Consider the following 17254-nt stretch of genomic DNA (forward strand, 5'->3'; position numbering starts at 1 on the left):
AAGAAGCTTGACACCATCCAGAACAAAGCCAATGTGTTTGATTGGGACACCACCCATCGCATTAAACATTCACTCCCACCACCATGGACACACAGTGACAGCCGTGTGTACCATCTACAAGATGCACTGCAGCAACTCACCAAGGCTCCTTTAACAGAACCTTCTAAACCCATAACCTCTACCATTTCTGCGCTCTGTGACTCTGTAACTTGGTGACTTTGACTCTAAAAGGACAAGAGCAGCAGGCACATGGGGAACATCACCACCTGGAGGCTTCTCTCCCAGTCACTCACCATCCTGACTTGGAAATATATCACCGTTCCTTCACTGTCACTGGGTCAGAATCCTGGAATTTCCAATCCTGACAGCACTGTGGATGTACCTACACCACATGGGCTGCAACAGATCAAGAGGTTGTTTCACCACCACCTTCTGAAGGGTAACTAGGGATGGACCCTAACCAGTAATGCCCACCAAGAATGAATATAAAACAGAAACAGCTGGAGACAGCACTCTGACAAAAAGCTGAGTCAACAAAGGAGAGGGAGAAAGATTAGAAACAAACAGAAACAGAGAAACAGGGAAAATGTCAAAGAATTGAAGACTGAGAAATCAGGAGCGATGCACAATTTTTATTCTTTGATAAAAGTGCATGAGATCACCCAGTCTATTTTCCTAATGTGTTCCCTTTACCCCAGGGGTTTGTGATATTTCTCACATACTCACTTCCCACACAGTCACAAATGGTGATGACTTCAGGAGATTGTTTTGTAAACTGGACTTACTGGTTACTTTCAGCTGTGTCCCATTGCCACTGATATCTCCCCACACTGAGCAGTAATAGACGGCAGTGTCACTGGGCTGCACCATGGTGATTGTCAGAATGAAGCTGTTATTGGAGGTGTGTCTGGAAGGCTGGAATCGCTCAGTGAAACCTAGGCTCCGGTGTATGTTATTCCCTGTATCCTGTGTTAAAACTCTCTCCCTATCTTTCCCAGGTAGCTCCCGGTACCAGTGAACATCAGTGTGTGACACTGCGGCGTTCCTCACGGTGCACCGTAACCGTGCAGTCTGACCCTCTGTGACACGTTCCACACTCGGAGACTGGATAAGGACTGGAACATTCACACCTTTAAACAGAGGAAAAACAAATCAGTGAGTGACAGAAATCAGTGAGTGACAGAAATCAGTGAGTTAAATTCTGAGCTGAAGGTTTCGAATTCCTGTGAGTATTTAAAGGCAGTAAAAAGTCTGACAACACCAGGATTTAGTCCAACCTATTTATTTGATAATATACTCACAAGCTTTCGGGTTGGCCCCTTCGTCAGGTGAATGGAGAGTCCAGGCAGTAGAGTTTCTGTGTGAAAGTGAGAGAGTCTCTGTTCTCCTGATGTTTTTGTGTAACAGGTTGTAAGACTGGTGTGGCTCATTACTGATTCACAGCAAACACAACACATTGGTATGTTAGTTTTTATAGGAAGGGGTATAGAATATAAGAGCTGGAGTGTAATGTTGCAGTTGTACAGAACGTTGGTTAGGCTGCATTTGGAGTACTGCGTCCAGTTCTGGTCGCCTTACTACCGGAAGGACGTGGAGACTCTGGAGAGAATGCAGAGGAGGTTTACCAGGATGTTACCTGGTATGGAAGGACTGGGGTATGAGGAAAGATTGAAGAAATTGGGGCTCTTTTCCCTTGAAAGACGCCGACTGAGGGGGGATCTAATAGAGGTATATAAGATTATGAAGGGTATAGATAGAGTAAACAGAGGTAAGCTATTTCCCATGATAGAGACACGTCGGACAAGGGGCCATGGACTTAAGGTGAGGGGGGAGAGGTACAACACAGATATTTGAGGGAGGTTTTTCACACAGAGGGTAGTGAGGGTATGGAATGCTCTGCCAAGTAAGGTGGTAGAGGCAAACACGCTAGAGTCATTTAAGAGTAACTTAGGCACATGAGTGGGTTGGAGATGGGTGGATATAGGAGGTTGTTTTAAATAAGGTTCATTAGCATTGGGGCATCCCTGGTAATGTAAATGGGTACAGTATGATAATAATGTCTTTCTCTTTTCATTCACAGGTTTTAAGTCGGTCCACCTCGTGTCCAACGAGGGGCATACATGCGATGGGTCGTACTGGGGCTGCTCTTGGTTGTTCGAGATTGGCCTAGTGCTTCATGTCGTTAGTGTGTGCCTAAACTGGACCAGATACTGGGCAAGACGACAGCTCAGTGACTATCACTGATTGCTGTGCAGACACATGGATTTGGGCCGGTGTCTGTGGGAGTTTGCGCATTCTCCCCGTGCTTGCGTGGGTTTTCTCCGGGTGCTCCGGTTTCCTCCCACACCCCAAAGATGTGCTGTTAGGCTGATTGGCAGGAATAAATTGTCCCTAAATTAGTTTCCCTCAATCTGGATGGCCATAAAACATTAGACAGGGGTCATGGGGGGAGAGGGGGACTGGTGGTGTTGGGATGGCAGCGCGGGCTCGTTGGGCCGAAGGGCCTGTTTCCCGGGCTGATTTTGTTCTTTGTTATTTGTGTGAGGAAATGAGTGAAAATATCTGGGATAAGGGTATGAGCTGGGATAGCAGGATCAGTGGAGAGTGATGTGTGTCTGAATGGGGAACAGCTCCTATTACACTTCCCAATCTCAGCCTCTCCCTGTTCCCATGGTAACCCCAAACCCCACACATCATCACAAACTCATCTCCAACTCACTCATCTGGAAGAGGTTATTGCTGTGGATTATTGGAATAAAACTCTACTTACTGGTTACATTCAGCCGGCTTCCTTTCCCCGACTCCGATGTCCCCACTGAGCAGTAATAGACGGCAGTGTCACTGGGCTGCACCATGGTGATTGTCAGAATGAAGCTGTTATTGGAGGTGTCTCTGGAAGACTGGAATCGCTCAGTGAAACCTGGGCCCCGGGTTATGCTGGTCATTGGATCATCCACTAAAACCATCTCCTTCTCTTTCCCAGGTCGCTCCCGCTCCCAGAGAACAGCGCCTGACACTGCGGCGTTCCTCACGGTGCACTGTAACCGTGCAGTCTGACCCTCTGTGACACGTTCCACACTCGGAGACTGGATAAGGACTGGAACATTCACACCTTTAAACAGAGGAAAAACAAATCAGTGAGAGACAGAAATCAGTGAGAGACAGAAATCAGTGAGAGACAGAAATCAGTGAGTTAAATTCTGATCTGAAGGTTTGAAATTCCTGCGAGTATTTAAAGGGACAGTCCAGGCAGTAGAGTTTCTGTGTTAAAGGGAGGGAACAGGTTCTCAGGTTGATCTTGCTGTGTTAGTTTGTTACTGCTCTATATCCTGGGGGTGACAGTGTGCTGACCTCAGCAATACAGATGTGTTGATCTAACAGTGAAATACAATGTTGTCCTCACACTGTGGAACAGCTCTCTCAGACAAAGCTCCCCCTCCCAGATTTTGGGTGGAATTCTCCAGTCCCGCCCGCGGAGAGTTTGGTGACGCCGGGAGCAGGAGGGAAAAAGTCGGAATCCCACCGGGATTAAAGAAGTTTGTAATCCTCCTAAGGACGGGGTTCGGGCAGGGTGAAAAAGTTAGAAGGATAAAGTGTCTCTCTGTCCCTCTGCAGCGAATTCCCACTTTGATCCAAATTCTCCAATACACTCAGTGTGTGCACTGGGAAAAGTCCTTTTCTTATTCAGAGCTGTGAAGAGGCCTCACACTGACCTCTCAGCCCTGCAATCCAGGCTCAGGTTTTGCCCCACTATCTGTCAGGCTCCTTCCCCAAGGGTCTCCAGCTTCAGCCCCTGTTGCTTGTTTGTGCTCCCAGCACCCAGTCAGTCTGGGTGGGGTTTGTGTGGATTTAGTAATGAATAATCAGACAGGTTTAATTCAGAATCTGACTGGAAGGGGACATTTAGCAAACAGTGATCAGAACATGGGAGAGTTTGACATTAAGTTTCAGACAGAGAAAGATCACTCACAAACAGAGCTTTGAAACTGAGGAAAGGCTGCCTTTGCAGGAAAGAGACCATTTGGCCCATCAACACTGCACTGACTCTCCAAAAGAGCATCTTATCCAGGCCCTATCCCTGTTACCCCACATATTTGCCCTGCTGATCGTCCTGACACTAAGGGGCAATTTCCCACAGCCAATCCACCTAACCCACACATCTTTGGACTGTGAGAGGAAACCACAGCACCCGGAGCAAACCCATGCAGACATGGGGACAATGTGCAAACTCCACACAGTTACTGAAGTTTGGAATTGAACCCGGGTCCCTGACGCTGTGAGGCAGCAGTGTGAACCTCTGTACCACCGTCGCAGCAACAGGAAAGGAAAATATTCCGGGAAAACTCCAAAACTTTAAGAAATTACGATGGACCACAAGAACAGGGACAGGGGCAACAATCAGACCTATTGACACAAAACAAGATCTCGGTCAGAGCAGTCCTGGGGGCAACAGGGAATGAGCTGGTTAGAGACACAGTGAAGTTGTCCAGACAAAGGAAGAAGGATTGAACATGATGCTGTGGTATTATCACTGAACGGTGAGGGAAAGACACCTTAGACATTACAACTTGCAATTCACTTGTCATGGAGTTGAGGTTCGGGTGTAACTGGAGATTTTATGGATTCGATGACAGGATGTGGCTTGTTGCTGTGTCCTAGTTATACTCTCATTTCTCATCTGATCTGAAACCTCTGTCTGGGCCTCTTCGGAATGTGGGAGGAAACCAGAACCCCCGGAGGAAACCCACATAGACATGGGGAGAACATGCAAACTCCAGACACGCAAGTTTGGAATTGAACCCAGGTCCCTGACTCTGTGAGGCAGCAGTGCTAACCACTGTGCCACTGTAGCAGCAACAGGAAAGGAAAATATCCCGGGGTAACACAAAATCTTTGAAAAACTAAGAAATGATATGATTGGCATTATGGCGACAAGGGTGCTGGGTGACCAGTGCTGGGGACTGAATATTCAAGGACAGTCAACATTTAGGAAGTTCACGAAAAAGAGAAAGAGGAGGTGGGGTAGTGTTCTGAGTGGTGGGGGGGGGGGGGGGCACGGTGGCACAGTGGTTAACGCTGCTGCCTCGCAGTGCCCACAAATACACCCACTTAATGTACAGACTGTCAGTCAAACCCATTGTCCCATTAAACTGGAAAGAATGGTAGAACACTCAGCTCTGTGACCCGTGTTTCCAGCCTGTGTAATTCTGTGTCAGATACACTAAACTATCTCAATACAATGATAAATTCTCCTGTAAGACTCATCTTCAGTTCTGACTGTTCTAACTGTAGAATCCACACACAATACAGGAGCTGACATACACAGCAGCACAAACCAGGGAGAGTTATTTTAATCACAAGTGAAACTTCTCCAAACCAAACCATAACTTGTACTTACCCCCAGAAACACAGAGGGACAGAGTCAGAACAAAAAGAGTTTTACTGATCATCTCGACAGAGTGACAATCCTGTTTCTCCACACCGTTTATTGTATGTCCAATAAACACATGGAAACACAAAGTGTCCCAGTAACTGCAGCTGGTTTCATATCCTTTTCTTCACCAGCGAATGAAGTTAAAGAATCGATAAAGAGGAAGCGGTGACATTGAGCCAATGGCTACACCTCTTCCTGGGTGGAACTGTTATAAGTGACGTTTATCATTTGTTGAGTGAAGCTCCGCACAATAAACTGGTTTAAGATGAAGAGTTCTCACAGTGAGGGAGACAATAGCTACAGAAATGTAGATCGTTGGAACATTTATTGAAAATCACCGGAACCAAATCCTCTTTCCCTTGGTAACAACAACAACCAGCATTTATATAGCCCCTTAAACATAGAAAATCCTCACAGGATTGTCCACAGGAGAGAAAATAAACTAAATTTACATCAAAGCAAAGAAGGAGAAATGAGGACAAATTGCCAGAAACTCGATACTGGGGAAAGTGTTAAAGAGGAAAGGAAAAAGACAACATGGGGGCTGATTGAAACCCCCTGTCCCCCACCAATCAACACTCCACCACCCACCCCACTTCCCCCAGCTCGAACAGCAGCGTGTATTTAACCCACACCCATTCACCGCGATGGAAGCAGAACATTCACTTTTGCTGGCTGCTCATTGCCGTGGTTTCTGTGGTCAGCCTGCTCTAACTGCGCTGTTCATTGGCTCCTCACATCAGCTGGAGCCTGACATCCAGAGTATTTAGTACCACTTAAAGCTCAACTATAGGAGCATTGCCACTGCTGGTGATGCTGGGATCATTCACAATACTCTGCAATGTAGGACCCACCCTGGGAGGAGGGGAGAGAAACAGGGGGAGACACACGGAAACTACAGACCCCAACTGAACCCCGAGAGAGTTTGGACGTGAGCCAGTGGGTTGACAGGAGAGGGATGTAAGGGGATGTTTGTGAATGGAGAAAAGATGGAAAGAGCTTCCTTTGCATTCCAGGATGATGCTGGAGTAGTGAATGGTTTTGGGAGGGGATAGCAGGGCCTGATGGTGCCTGAGTGGCCCATCCAATGATGCCAATGATTGGTGAAACCAGTTGTAGCCGTTGCTGTCTGTGAGCCTTGGATTGAAGGGAGTGAGGTGGGTTCATCCCAAGGGGAATAACCATGGGGAGAGAGAGGATTTTACTGATGACAATGGCCTCAAAGGTGGGGCTGAAGGTGTGATTGAGCAGAACAGTGGCTCCAAATGGAGAGGCAAAGGCTGGCCCACTAAGTGTCTGAAAGCTCCTTTAGAAATTACTGACAGATTTTAGGAATTATACCGGAACCCAAACCATTCTTGAAGTTGAATAGAGTTCAGATCCCAGCCAATCAGGATCCAATGGGAATGCTGCAACAGTCTAATGGGGCTGAATGTCCATAAAATATACACGTTTCTATACAGCAAATACACCTGTAATCTGCTTCACCCTGAACTCAATATTATTAAGAATAAATCCAGGCTGATGCAGTAACACTGAAAAATATCACTGTGCACAGCCTTGGGCCTCAACCCTTTACAGGCAGAATGTGGCGTTAGATAAATGCAGACTTATCACTGACAGCATCTCTGCTTATCAGGGGAAGCAGCCTCTCTCAGACTGAAAACTCACACCATTTGTCATTTCTGCTGAAGTGAAGGAGTTGCCCAGAACACATGAATGTGCAGCTATTTCGAGTTGTCTGGGATTTGATTGCTTTACCATCTTAAATATTCACAGGTTGCCATTAGGCATTTTAAAAACTTTTAAGTGAATCAGCTGGATTCCAGAGAGGCAGATTGCAATGATCAGTGAACTGGATATTTAGTTGAAGATTGGTTTTATTTGTGAGTTGAAAAGAGTGAGAGAACACACAAACCACAGCTCCAACACCTTATTTTTGTTTGTCCATTTATCAGCCTCTATCTTCACTCACACCACATTTCAAACCCATGGAAGGTCAAAATGCAAAAGCTGATACCGGATTGGTGCAAACTCCGATCAACAACAACACCCTGCATTTGTGTAGCACCCTTAACTTAGCAACACATTCCCAGGGTTCCACACACGACAGCAGGAAATATCCGTCAGTGAAAATCCACAACTCAACTCAGGAATTCAATTCCGTTTCTGTTTTTATTCAATAAAAATGGAACACAAAGCTAGTATCAGTAATGTTCACCATAAAACTCTCAATGTTCATGCAAAACAAACTGTAATTTCCAATTAAAACAGAAAGTTCTGGATAAACTCAGCAGGTCTGGCAGCGTCTGTGGAGAGAGAAACAGAGTTAATGTTTCGAGTCTGTGTGACTCTTCTACAGAACTGAAGGATAGAAATGTGATGAACGAGAGAGTTGGAGAGGGGGGTGGAGGAGGTGGAGCAGAATAGAAGGTCAGCGATAGGTCAGAGCTAAGGAGAGATTGACAAAGATATCAGGGATATAAGAGAAAGGGAGTGTTAATGGGAGTGTTAAAGTCTAAAGAAGGTGTTAGAGACGTAGAGTCAGAGAGATTTACAGCATGGAAACAGGCCTCCAATGAACAACAATGTCTTGCATTTGTGTAGCACCCTTAACATAGCAACACATTCCCAGGGTTCCACACACGACATCCTTCCTGTAATGTGGAGACCAGAAATCAACTCAGGATGTTGTGCTGAACATGAGGCCAAATTAAACTCATCCCTTCTGCCTGTCCTTGCTCCATATCTCACTATTCCTTGCAGATTCATGTGCTTCTCTAAAAGCCCCTTCAACCTCCCCATCATCTCTGTTTCCACTACAACCCCTGGCAGCGTGTTCCAGACACCTACCACCCTCTGTGGAAAAAACTCACCCCTCACGTCTCCTTTGAACTTCCCCTCTCTCACATTAAGTGCGTGTCCCCTCGTATTAGACATTTCAACTCTGGGAAAAGGATTCTGACTGTCAACCCTATCTATACCTCTCATCATTTTATAGACTTCTATCAGGTCTCCCCTCAGCCTCCGCCACTCCATAGAAAACAAGTCTCGTTTGTCCAGCCTTTCCTTATAGCTCATTGCCTCTAATCCAGGCAGCATCCTGGTAAACCTCTTCTGCATCCTCTCCAAAGCATCCACATCCTTCCTGTAATGTGGCAAATAGAACTGAATGCAAGTCTCTAAGTTTGGCCTAACCAAAGCTTTATAAACTGCAGTATGTCAGATGCAGACCCTATACAGTAAATGGCAGAAGACTTAAGAGTGTTGATAGGCAAATGGATCTGGATATACAGGTACACAGGTCACTGAAAGTGACAATGTAGGTGGGGAAGGTAGTCAAGAAGGCAGACGGCATTCTTGCCTTCATCTGCTGGGGTATTGAGTTTAAAAATTGGCAAGTCATGTTGCAGCTTTATAGAACCTAGATTAGGTCACACTTGGAATATTGTGTTCAATACTGGCTCCCACACTACTGGAAGGATGTGGAGATTTTGGAGAGGGTACAGAAAAGATTTACCAGGATGTTGCCTGGTATGGAGGGCATTAGCTATGAGGAGAAGTTGTAAAAACTTGATTTGTCCTCACTGGAGCGATGGAGGTTGAGGGAGACCTGATAGAAGTCCACCAGATTATGAGGGGCATGGACAGAGTGGATAGTCAGAAGCTTTTTCCCAGGGTGGAAGAGTCAATTCCTCGAGGGCACAGGTTTAAGGTGCGAGGGACAATGTTTAAAGGAGATGTAAGAGGCAGATTTTTTACACAGTGTGGTGGGTGCCTGGAACTTGTTGCCGAGGGGAGGTAGTGGAAGAGGATACAGTAGTGACTTTTAAGGGGAGTCTTGACAAGTACATGAATAGGATGGGAATAGAGGGATATGGTCCCTGAAGAGTAGAGGGTTTTAGTTAAGTCGGGCAGCATGGTCGGTGCAGGCTTGGAGGGGCCGAAGGGCCTGTTCCTGTGCTGGAATTTTCTTTGTCCTTTTCTCTTATGACCCCCTGACCCTTGTACTCAATGTCCCGGCAATTGTTTGTGTTCCCAGCACCCAGTCAGTCTGGGTGGGGTTTGTGTGGATTTAGTAATGAATAATCAGACAGGTTTAATTCAGAATCTGACTGGAAGGGGACATTTAGCAAACAGTGATCAGAACATGGGAGAGTTTGACATTAAGGGCCTGATTTTACCAAAAACGGGTGTGAAATGGTGGTAAATTTGGGGTCGGGGCTGTAACGCAATCTGCATCCGAATCCGAGCAGATCACACCTTTACCGACACCGGATTTGGGCGTGGATCCGGTCCGTGCACCAATCAGGCGGCCCGACGATTTAAATCTATTTGCGTTAAATTGACTTAATGAGCCGCACGCCGAACTCTCCCACCAAATCCCACTTTCCCGTCTTCGGGTCCGTTCCGGATCCGTGCCGTTCCCAACCTGCAGAATAAAAATCCGAAGCGGATTCCTGTTCTGCAGGGGAACCTCCGAAGCCCATCCTCCTCCAACACCCTTCACCGACCCCCCGCGAACCCCACCCCCCCGGCAGATCTGCCTCACCCCCGTGATCCAACCCCCCCGGGAGGCAGGGCCCCCTCTGCAGAGCACACCCCCACCCCCCCCTGCGTTCGGAACCCCCGGGAGGCAGCCTCCGCCCCCGCCCCCCCCCCCGCCACCATCATTGGACTCCCGTGGGAGACAGGCCCCCCTCAGCAGAGCTCACCCCCAACCTGCCTCGATCGCTGCTCTCCCTCCCCCATCCTTCTGACCTCATTGGAAATCATGCAGCATCTTCTTGGCTTTCCTGGTCTGTCGGAGGGGCTGTGGGGGTGTGGGCTCAGATGGATCTCTGGTTGGGGGGGTGGTGATGGAGGATGGGGGGGAGGATGTACGTTGGATAATCTCCACCCCCACCCAACCAAAGATCCATCTGAGCCCGACCCCCTCCTCCAGCAGACGCCAGCGGAAGGCCAGGAAGGTGCTGCAGGCTGTCCAATGAGTGCAGGTCAGAAGGATGGTGGAGGGAGAGCAGCGATCGAGGTAGGTTGGGGGTGTGCGCTTTTCAAAAGACAACATTGTACTCGCCTCTACTGCTGCTTCTGGCAGCTTGTTCCAAACACTCACCACCCTCTGTGTGAAAAAATTACCCCTCTGGACACTTTTGTATCTCTCCCCTTTCACCTTAAACCTATGCCCTCTAGTTTTAAACTCCTCTACCTTTGGGAAAAGATATTGACTAACTAGCTGATCTGTGCCCCTCATTATTTTATAGAACTCTATAAGATCACCCCTTCAGCCTGTTACACTCCAGAGAAAAAAGTCCCAGTCTATCCGGCCTCTCCTTATAACTCAAGTCCCAGTCGTATCCAAGTAAATCTTTTCTGAACTCTTTCGAATTTAATAATATCCTTTGTATAATAGGATAACCAGAAACATGATTAAAATACATTTTTAAAAGACACACTGTCGTCACATATGTGAGAAATATAGAAAACAACAACAGAATAAAATTAATGTAAATATCGCTATCTCGGCCAACTTTATTTCCCATTCCCAATTGCCCTTCAGAAGGTGGCGTCTGGTTTCATTCTTGAACCGCTGCACTCCTTCTGGGGTAGGGACACCCAGAGCGCTGTTAGGAAGGAGATCAGGTGGGAGTGGTTTTGCATGGACCTACTCATATTAAGTTGATCTTTCTCTGCACCCTAGATCTGATGTAACTCTTCATTCTGCACTCTCTTCTTTCCTTCTCTATGAATGGTATGCTCTGTCTGCGCAGCGCACAAGAAACAATACTTTTCATTGAAGACTAATACATGTGGCAATAACAAATCAAATCAAATCAAATTGAGTTTGGAAGGTGCTGTCAAAGGAGCCTTGGTGAGTTGCTGCAGTGCATCTTGTAGATGGTACACACGGCTGTCACTGTGTGTCCATTGGTGGAGGGAGTGAATGTTGAAGGTGGTGGATGGGGTGCCAATCAAACAGGCTAATTTGCCCTGGATGGTGTTGAGCTTCTTGAGTGTTATTGGAGCTGCATTTTCCAGGCAAGTGGAGAATATTCCATCACACTCCTGACCTGTGCCTTGGTGGACAGGCTTTGGGGAGTCAGGTGGTGAGTTATTCTGTGCCGAATATCTGTTCCCTAAGATGCTCTTGTATCCACATTATTTGTCTAGCTACATAGCTCACCACCACCATCCCAAAGGCAATTAGGGATAGACAATAAATGCTGGTCTCATAGCGACTTCCACCTGGAATAAAAGGAAAACACTCATTCCCCAAAACTCAGCTGCTACGGAGAATAGGGAAACCAAGCTGGACAGCTGGAGCTGTAAATGGAGAGGTTTGCAGCAGTGAAAACTCAACTCTAGATGGTCTCAGTCGCTAGACTCTTGCACCCACTGAACTGAAGAGAAGAAGCCTGGGACAGAATGCAGCAGAGCTTCAGCAATTCAAACACACAGACGGAAAATTGGAAGAGAGTTTCAGGCAGCAGTGAAGGTTTGCTGAGAGGGAAATCCAAATCCTGTCATTAAAAGTGAAACTAAGACAAGATGGAGCAGATAGACCCAAACTGACAGGAAATCAATGAGGCAGCACTTCACCAAAATAGATTCAGAAATCTGTAACCAGGAAACAAAAGAGCAGAATAAAGAGAAGCAGTGTGGAACACAAAGTGAATTAGCACAGCAGTATAGAATAGAATCACAGAATCACTACAGAAGAAGCTGTTTGGCCCATCGAGATTGTACAGAATCTCCAAAAGAGCATCATACACGATCCTATCCCCATCAAACCACAGATTTACCATTTCCAATCCACCTAACCTAGTCATCTTTGGACACGAAGGGGCAATTTAACCAATCATTTTAAACTAAATATCTTTGGAGTGTGTGAGTAAACATAGCACTCGAAGGAAAGCTACAAAAAAGTGGTAGGACATGGAAACATGATGAAGGAAGCAGGATTGAACATGATGCTGTGGTATTATCACTGAACGGTGAGGGAAAGACACCTTAGACATTACAACCTGCAATTCACTTGTCACAGTGTTGAGGTTTGGGTGTAACTGGTGATTTTGTGGATTTGATGACAGGATGTGGCTTGTTGCTGTGTCCTAGTTATACTCTCATTTCCCATCTGATCTGAAACCTCTGTCTGGGAATTTACTGAGGCTGTTGCGAGCTTCTTATCTCTATCAGTAACAACGTTCCATGTCGCTGTGTGAGTTCATAGCCAGGAATTGCTGTGGATTGAACAGTTTCTGAATATGTTTCAGACACATTAAGGGACATATTTGATTTTGTAATGACCCAGAATTCATTAATAATCTGACAGTAAAAGCAAGAAAGACTTGTAATCATCCAGCACTCCTCACACCTACTCATCATCTCAAGGTGCTTTCTAGACAATGACCTTCTTCTGAAGTTTTAATGTAGGTCACATCAGCCAATAAGTTGGCAGCCTGAGTAATCCTGGCTGGGAATTCAGATGGGAGAAAAAGCTTGGAATGGGAATTTGAAAAGCAATAATCGAAGGCTGCAGAAACAAAGGCCTGCATCAAATCGAGTCAAAATCCCCAATAATGTTCAAAATACAGAATGAAAAACACTGTGAATGCTCACAGCATTCCCAATAAATAGATGAATTGATGACACAAATAGAAGCAAACAGGAATGATCTAATAGGCATTACGGAGACACGGCAGCTGGGGGACCAAGGCTGGGGACTGAATATTCAAGGATAGTCAACATTTAGGAAGTTCAGGAAAAGCAGACACAGGAGGTGGGGTAGTGTTGCTATTGGTGGGGTTGCACGGTGGCACAGTGGTTAACACTGCTGCCTCGCAGTGCCCACAAATACACCCACTTAATGTACAGACTGTCAGTCGAACCCATTGTCCCATTAAACTGGAAAGAATGGTGGAACACTCAGTTCTGTGACCCGTGTTCCCAGCCTGTGTAAGTGGTGGAGGCTGCCTCGCTAAATATTTTTAAGACGCGGGTTGATGGGTTTTTGATAAGAGAGGGGATTAAGGGTTATGGGGAGAGGGCGGGAATGTGGAACTGAACCACAACGGATCAGCCATGATCTTATTGAATGGCGGGGCAGGCTCGAAGGGCCAGATGGCCTACTCCTGCTCCGATTTCTTCTGTTCTTATGTTATGATACACTAAACCATCTCAATACAATGATAAATCTCCAGTTCTGAATGTTCTAACTGTGGAATCCACACACAATACAGGAGCTGACACACACAGCAGCACAAACCAGGGAGAGTTATTTTAATCACAAGTGAAACTTCTCCACACCAAACCAAAACTTGTACTTACCCCCAGAAACACAGAGGGACAGAGTCAGAACAAAAAGAGTTTTACTGATCATCTCGACAGAGTGACAATCCTGTTTCTCCACACCGTTTATTGTATGTCCAGTAAACACATTGAAACACAAAGTGTCCCAGCAACTGCAGCTGGTTTAATATCCTTTTCTTCACCAGAAAATGAAGTTAAAATTTAGATAAAGAGGAAGGCAATGAGCCAATGGCTGCTCCCCTTCCTGGGTGGAACTTTTCAAAGTGAGAGGTTTAATTTAGAATGAAACTAATTATATATTCAGTGCCAGTTCCCCATTATTGGTCAGTTTATCAAATAATATATAAAGTTATGAAGAAGAACAAGAAACATAGGAACCAGAGCGATCACACTTTCTCTTTTAGTTGATGGTATCAAACGTAAAGAGAAAGCACAGAATTGCATAAGGAAGGATAACAGATCAGAGGATTGGAGAGAATGCAAAAAGCAGCAAAAAGCCTAATGGGAAATAGAATACAGGTGAAAGCTAGCGAGGAATATTACAAACTGCGAGAACAATTTTGACAGACATTTCAATAATAAAATAACTCATAAAGTGAGTTTTGGTCTGTTGGAAAGTGTATCTGGAGCGGAGGCAGAAAGAACAGCTCCAGCAGTGATTTAAGAATGATAACGGCAATATTGGCTGTAAGAGCAATTGTGTGAGAGTTAAGCATGCTGGGATTTTGGTCCAGTTCTAATCAAACACAGATGTAACCTGTAAAGTTGCTGTGAGCTGTGAACTGGTCTGTGAGCTGTGACCTGACCCTTGCTGTGCTGATCAAATACGGGAGAATGTTTGGATAAGACTGGACTCGATGATGCTGAGATTTCCTGCCGTATCCATATATGGCTGATGGCTCTGTGACCTCCGTGCCATTTAAACCAAGCATTCTGGAATTTTCTGTCAGTAACTCCATTGGCCTGGTCTGATAATGTGATCGGTTTCTGGTTACACCATTGGCTGATTATTGTAGAACTTTCTGGAAGGTTAGGACATTCTGAGAATAAAGACACATGTTTGTCTCTAATGATAAGGCAGGGATTAACCATCACAAGAATGCAGTTGAAGAATATCTTCAGAGGAGGACAATGAGGGCAGAATCTTCATTGGGAATGGGCCTGGCCATTTTGTTCTAAATGGGTAGCATCTCTTTTCAGTTAAATCATTCGAGTTATTGTTCAGTTGAGAGTTGAAGTTTTGCAACTGTTGTAAGTTTGAGTTTGGAATCTAAAGTGCTAACGAAACTGAAGTTTGTTTCAGAGAATTTGAGTTAACGCCTGTCCTTGGTTTGTCACAGTAAATTAAATGACTGGAAAGAGTTTAAATGAATAAGATTGGGGAATTAATAATGGAAAATAAGGAGATGGCAGATGACCTGAACAGACATTTTGCATTGGTCTCCACTCGAGAGGATCAATGTAACATCTCAGAAATAGCTGTAAAAGAGGAAATGGAACAGTGGGAGGAACTCAAGAACAATATAATCAGCAGGGAAGTGTTACTGGGAAAATTGTTGGAGTAGCAGGTTCAGCAACAGTAATATTTTTCATTTGTTTAGCTGTAAAGGTAGTAAAGCCATTACAGGAGTGTTAAAACAGAATTAACTCTGAGACACTGAGGAGATGTTAGGGCAGCCAGTCAAAACCAATGTAAAATCCTAAGAAATTGGAGCAGGAGTCAGTCCTTCAGCCCACTGGGTATAACTCCACCATTCAATAATATTATAGCTGATTGGATGGCAATTTTAACTCCACTTCCCTGTCTGCTTCCCATAATCATTAACTTAATTATTGATCAAAAATCTGTTTAACTCAGCCTTGAATATATTCAGAGACCAACTCTCTCTCTCTCTCTCTCTCTCTGGAGAAGAGAATTCCAAAGATTAACAGGAAGATAGAAGGAGTTTCTCCTCACTCCATTTCCCCTAATCTCACACTCTGCCCCTCCTTCTCGATTCTCCCAAAAGGGGAAATGTTTTCTCAGAGCGCATCTCGTCAAACCCCCTGAGAATCTGATGCTTCAATTAGATTATCCCATTCCTCTGAACTCTAACGAGGAGAGGCCCAGCTTGCACTCTCCGACCTTCAAGTTTGGAACATTTTGGAAACCACCAAAGGTTGACTAAAAAAGAGTTATCTCCCATCACGTGATCTCTCATCTGTCCTGTCGCACCCCCAGCCCCACTCCGCCAACTATTATTTTGATCTGTATATAAGTTGGGTGGTTCCTAAGCCCGAGACACTACACTTGTAGTGTCCCTTCCACCTCCTCTAACCTAAAGGGGGTGAGTGAATATCAGGCAAGCTCTTTCTTTCCTTTTCTTGTTTTATCTGCAAGTTATCCAGAGGGGATGGCAGGGAAGGCAGTGCAATGTTCCTCCTACAGAATGTTCCAGGTGAGGGACGCCATCAGTGTCCCTGCTGATTTCACCTGTGGGAAGTGCACCCATCTCCAGCTCCTCAAAAACTGCATTCGGGAACTGGAGCTGGAGCTGGATGAACTTCGGATCATTCGGGAGGCAGAGGTGGTCATAGATAGAAGCTTCATGGATGCAGTTACTCCGAAGAATGAAGATAGATGGTGACGGTGAGAGGGGCTGGGAGGAAGCAGTCAGTACAGGGATCCCCTGTGGTCGTTCCCCTCGGTAACAAGTTACCGTGTTGAATGCTGTTGGGGGAGGAACGACCTACCATTGGTAAGCCAAGGTTATTGGATCTCCAGCACTGAATCCGTCTCTGTGGCTCAGAAGGGAAGCGGGGAGAGCAGGAGAGCAATAGTTATTAGAGTCTCAATAGTTAGAGGGACAGATCAGAGGTTCTGTGTCAGCAAAAGAGACTCACGGATGGTATGTTGCCTCCCAGGTGCAAGGGTCCGTGACGTCTCGGACCGTGTTTTCAGGATCCTTAAGGGGGAAGGGGAACAGTCACAAGTCATGGTGCACATCAGTACCAATGACATAGGTAAGGGAAGGTACGGTGATTTAAAACAGGAATTTAGGGAACTAGGATGGAAGCTGAGAGCCAGGATAAAGCATGTGGTCATCTCTGGTTTGTTGCCGGTGCCACGTGCTAGTGAGTTGAGGAACAGGGAGAGAGTGCAGATTAACAAGTGGCTGCGGGGATGGTGTAGGAGAGAGGGTTTCATTGACATGGATAATTGGAGAACATTCTGGGGAAGGTGGGACCTGTACAAACAGGACAGTTTGCACCTGAACCAGAGGGACACCAATATCCTGGGAGGGAAATTTGCTACGGCTCTTCAGGGTGGGGGTGGGTGAGTGTTGGGGTTGGTTTAGGGTGAGGGGGGGGGGGAGTGGTAGTGGTTGTGGGGGGTGGGGGGGGTGGGGGCAGGTGGGGGAGTGGTGAGTTGGGGGGTGGTGGGGGGGTGGGAGCGGGGGGAGTGGGGGTGCTGGAAGCAGGGTGGGGGGGAGTTGCGGTGGGGGTGCGTTTAAACTACTTTGTCAGAGG

At 46.1% G+C, this 17254-nt stretch overlaps 1 protein-coding gene across 1 annotated transcript in view; it reads right to left on the reverse strand.

The window, feature by feature from the left end:
* Nucleotides 1-714: 714 nt before the first annotated feature.
* The window catches only part of LOC145350497 (uncharacterized), a 65645-nt gene continuing 49105 nt past the window's right edge, over nt 715-17254 (reverse strand). The window contains exon 3 of the mRNA XM_080199696.1: nt 715-1130. Within this exon, the coding sequence (XP_080055822.1) occupies nt 715-1130 (416 nt within the window). The remainder of the gene's footprint in view (nt 1131-17254) is intronic.

This window comes from Carcharhinus amblyrhynchos, chromosome 12 (genome assembly GCF_965287045.1).
Source record: "Carcharhinus amblyrhynchos chromosome 12, sCarAmb.v2.hapA, whole genome shotgun sequence".
In the NCBI taxonomy this organism is placed as follows: Eukaryota; Metazoa; Chordata; class Chondrichthyes; order Carcharhiniformes; family Carcharhinidae; genus Carcharhinus; species Carcharhinus amblyrhynchos.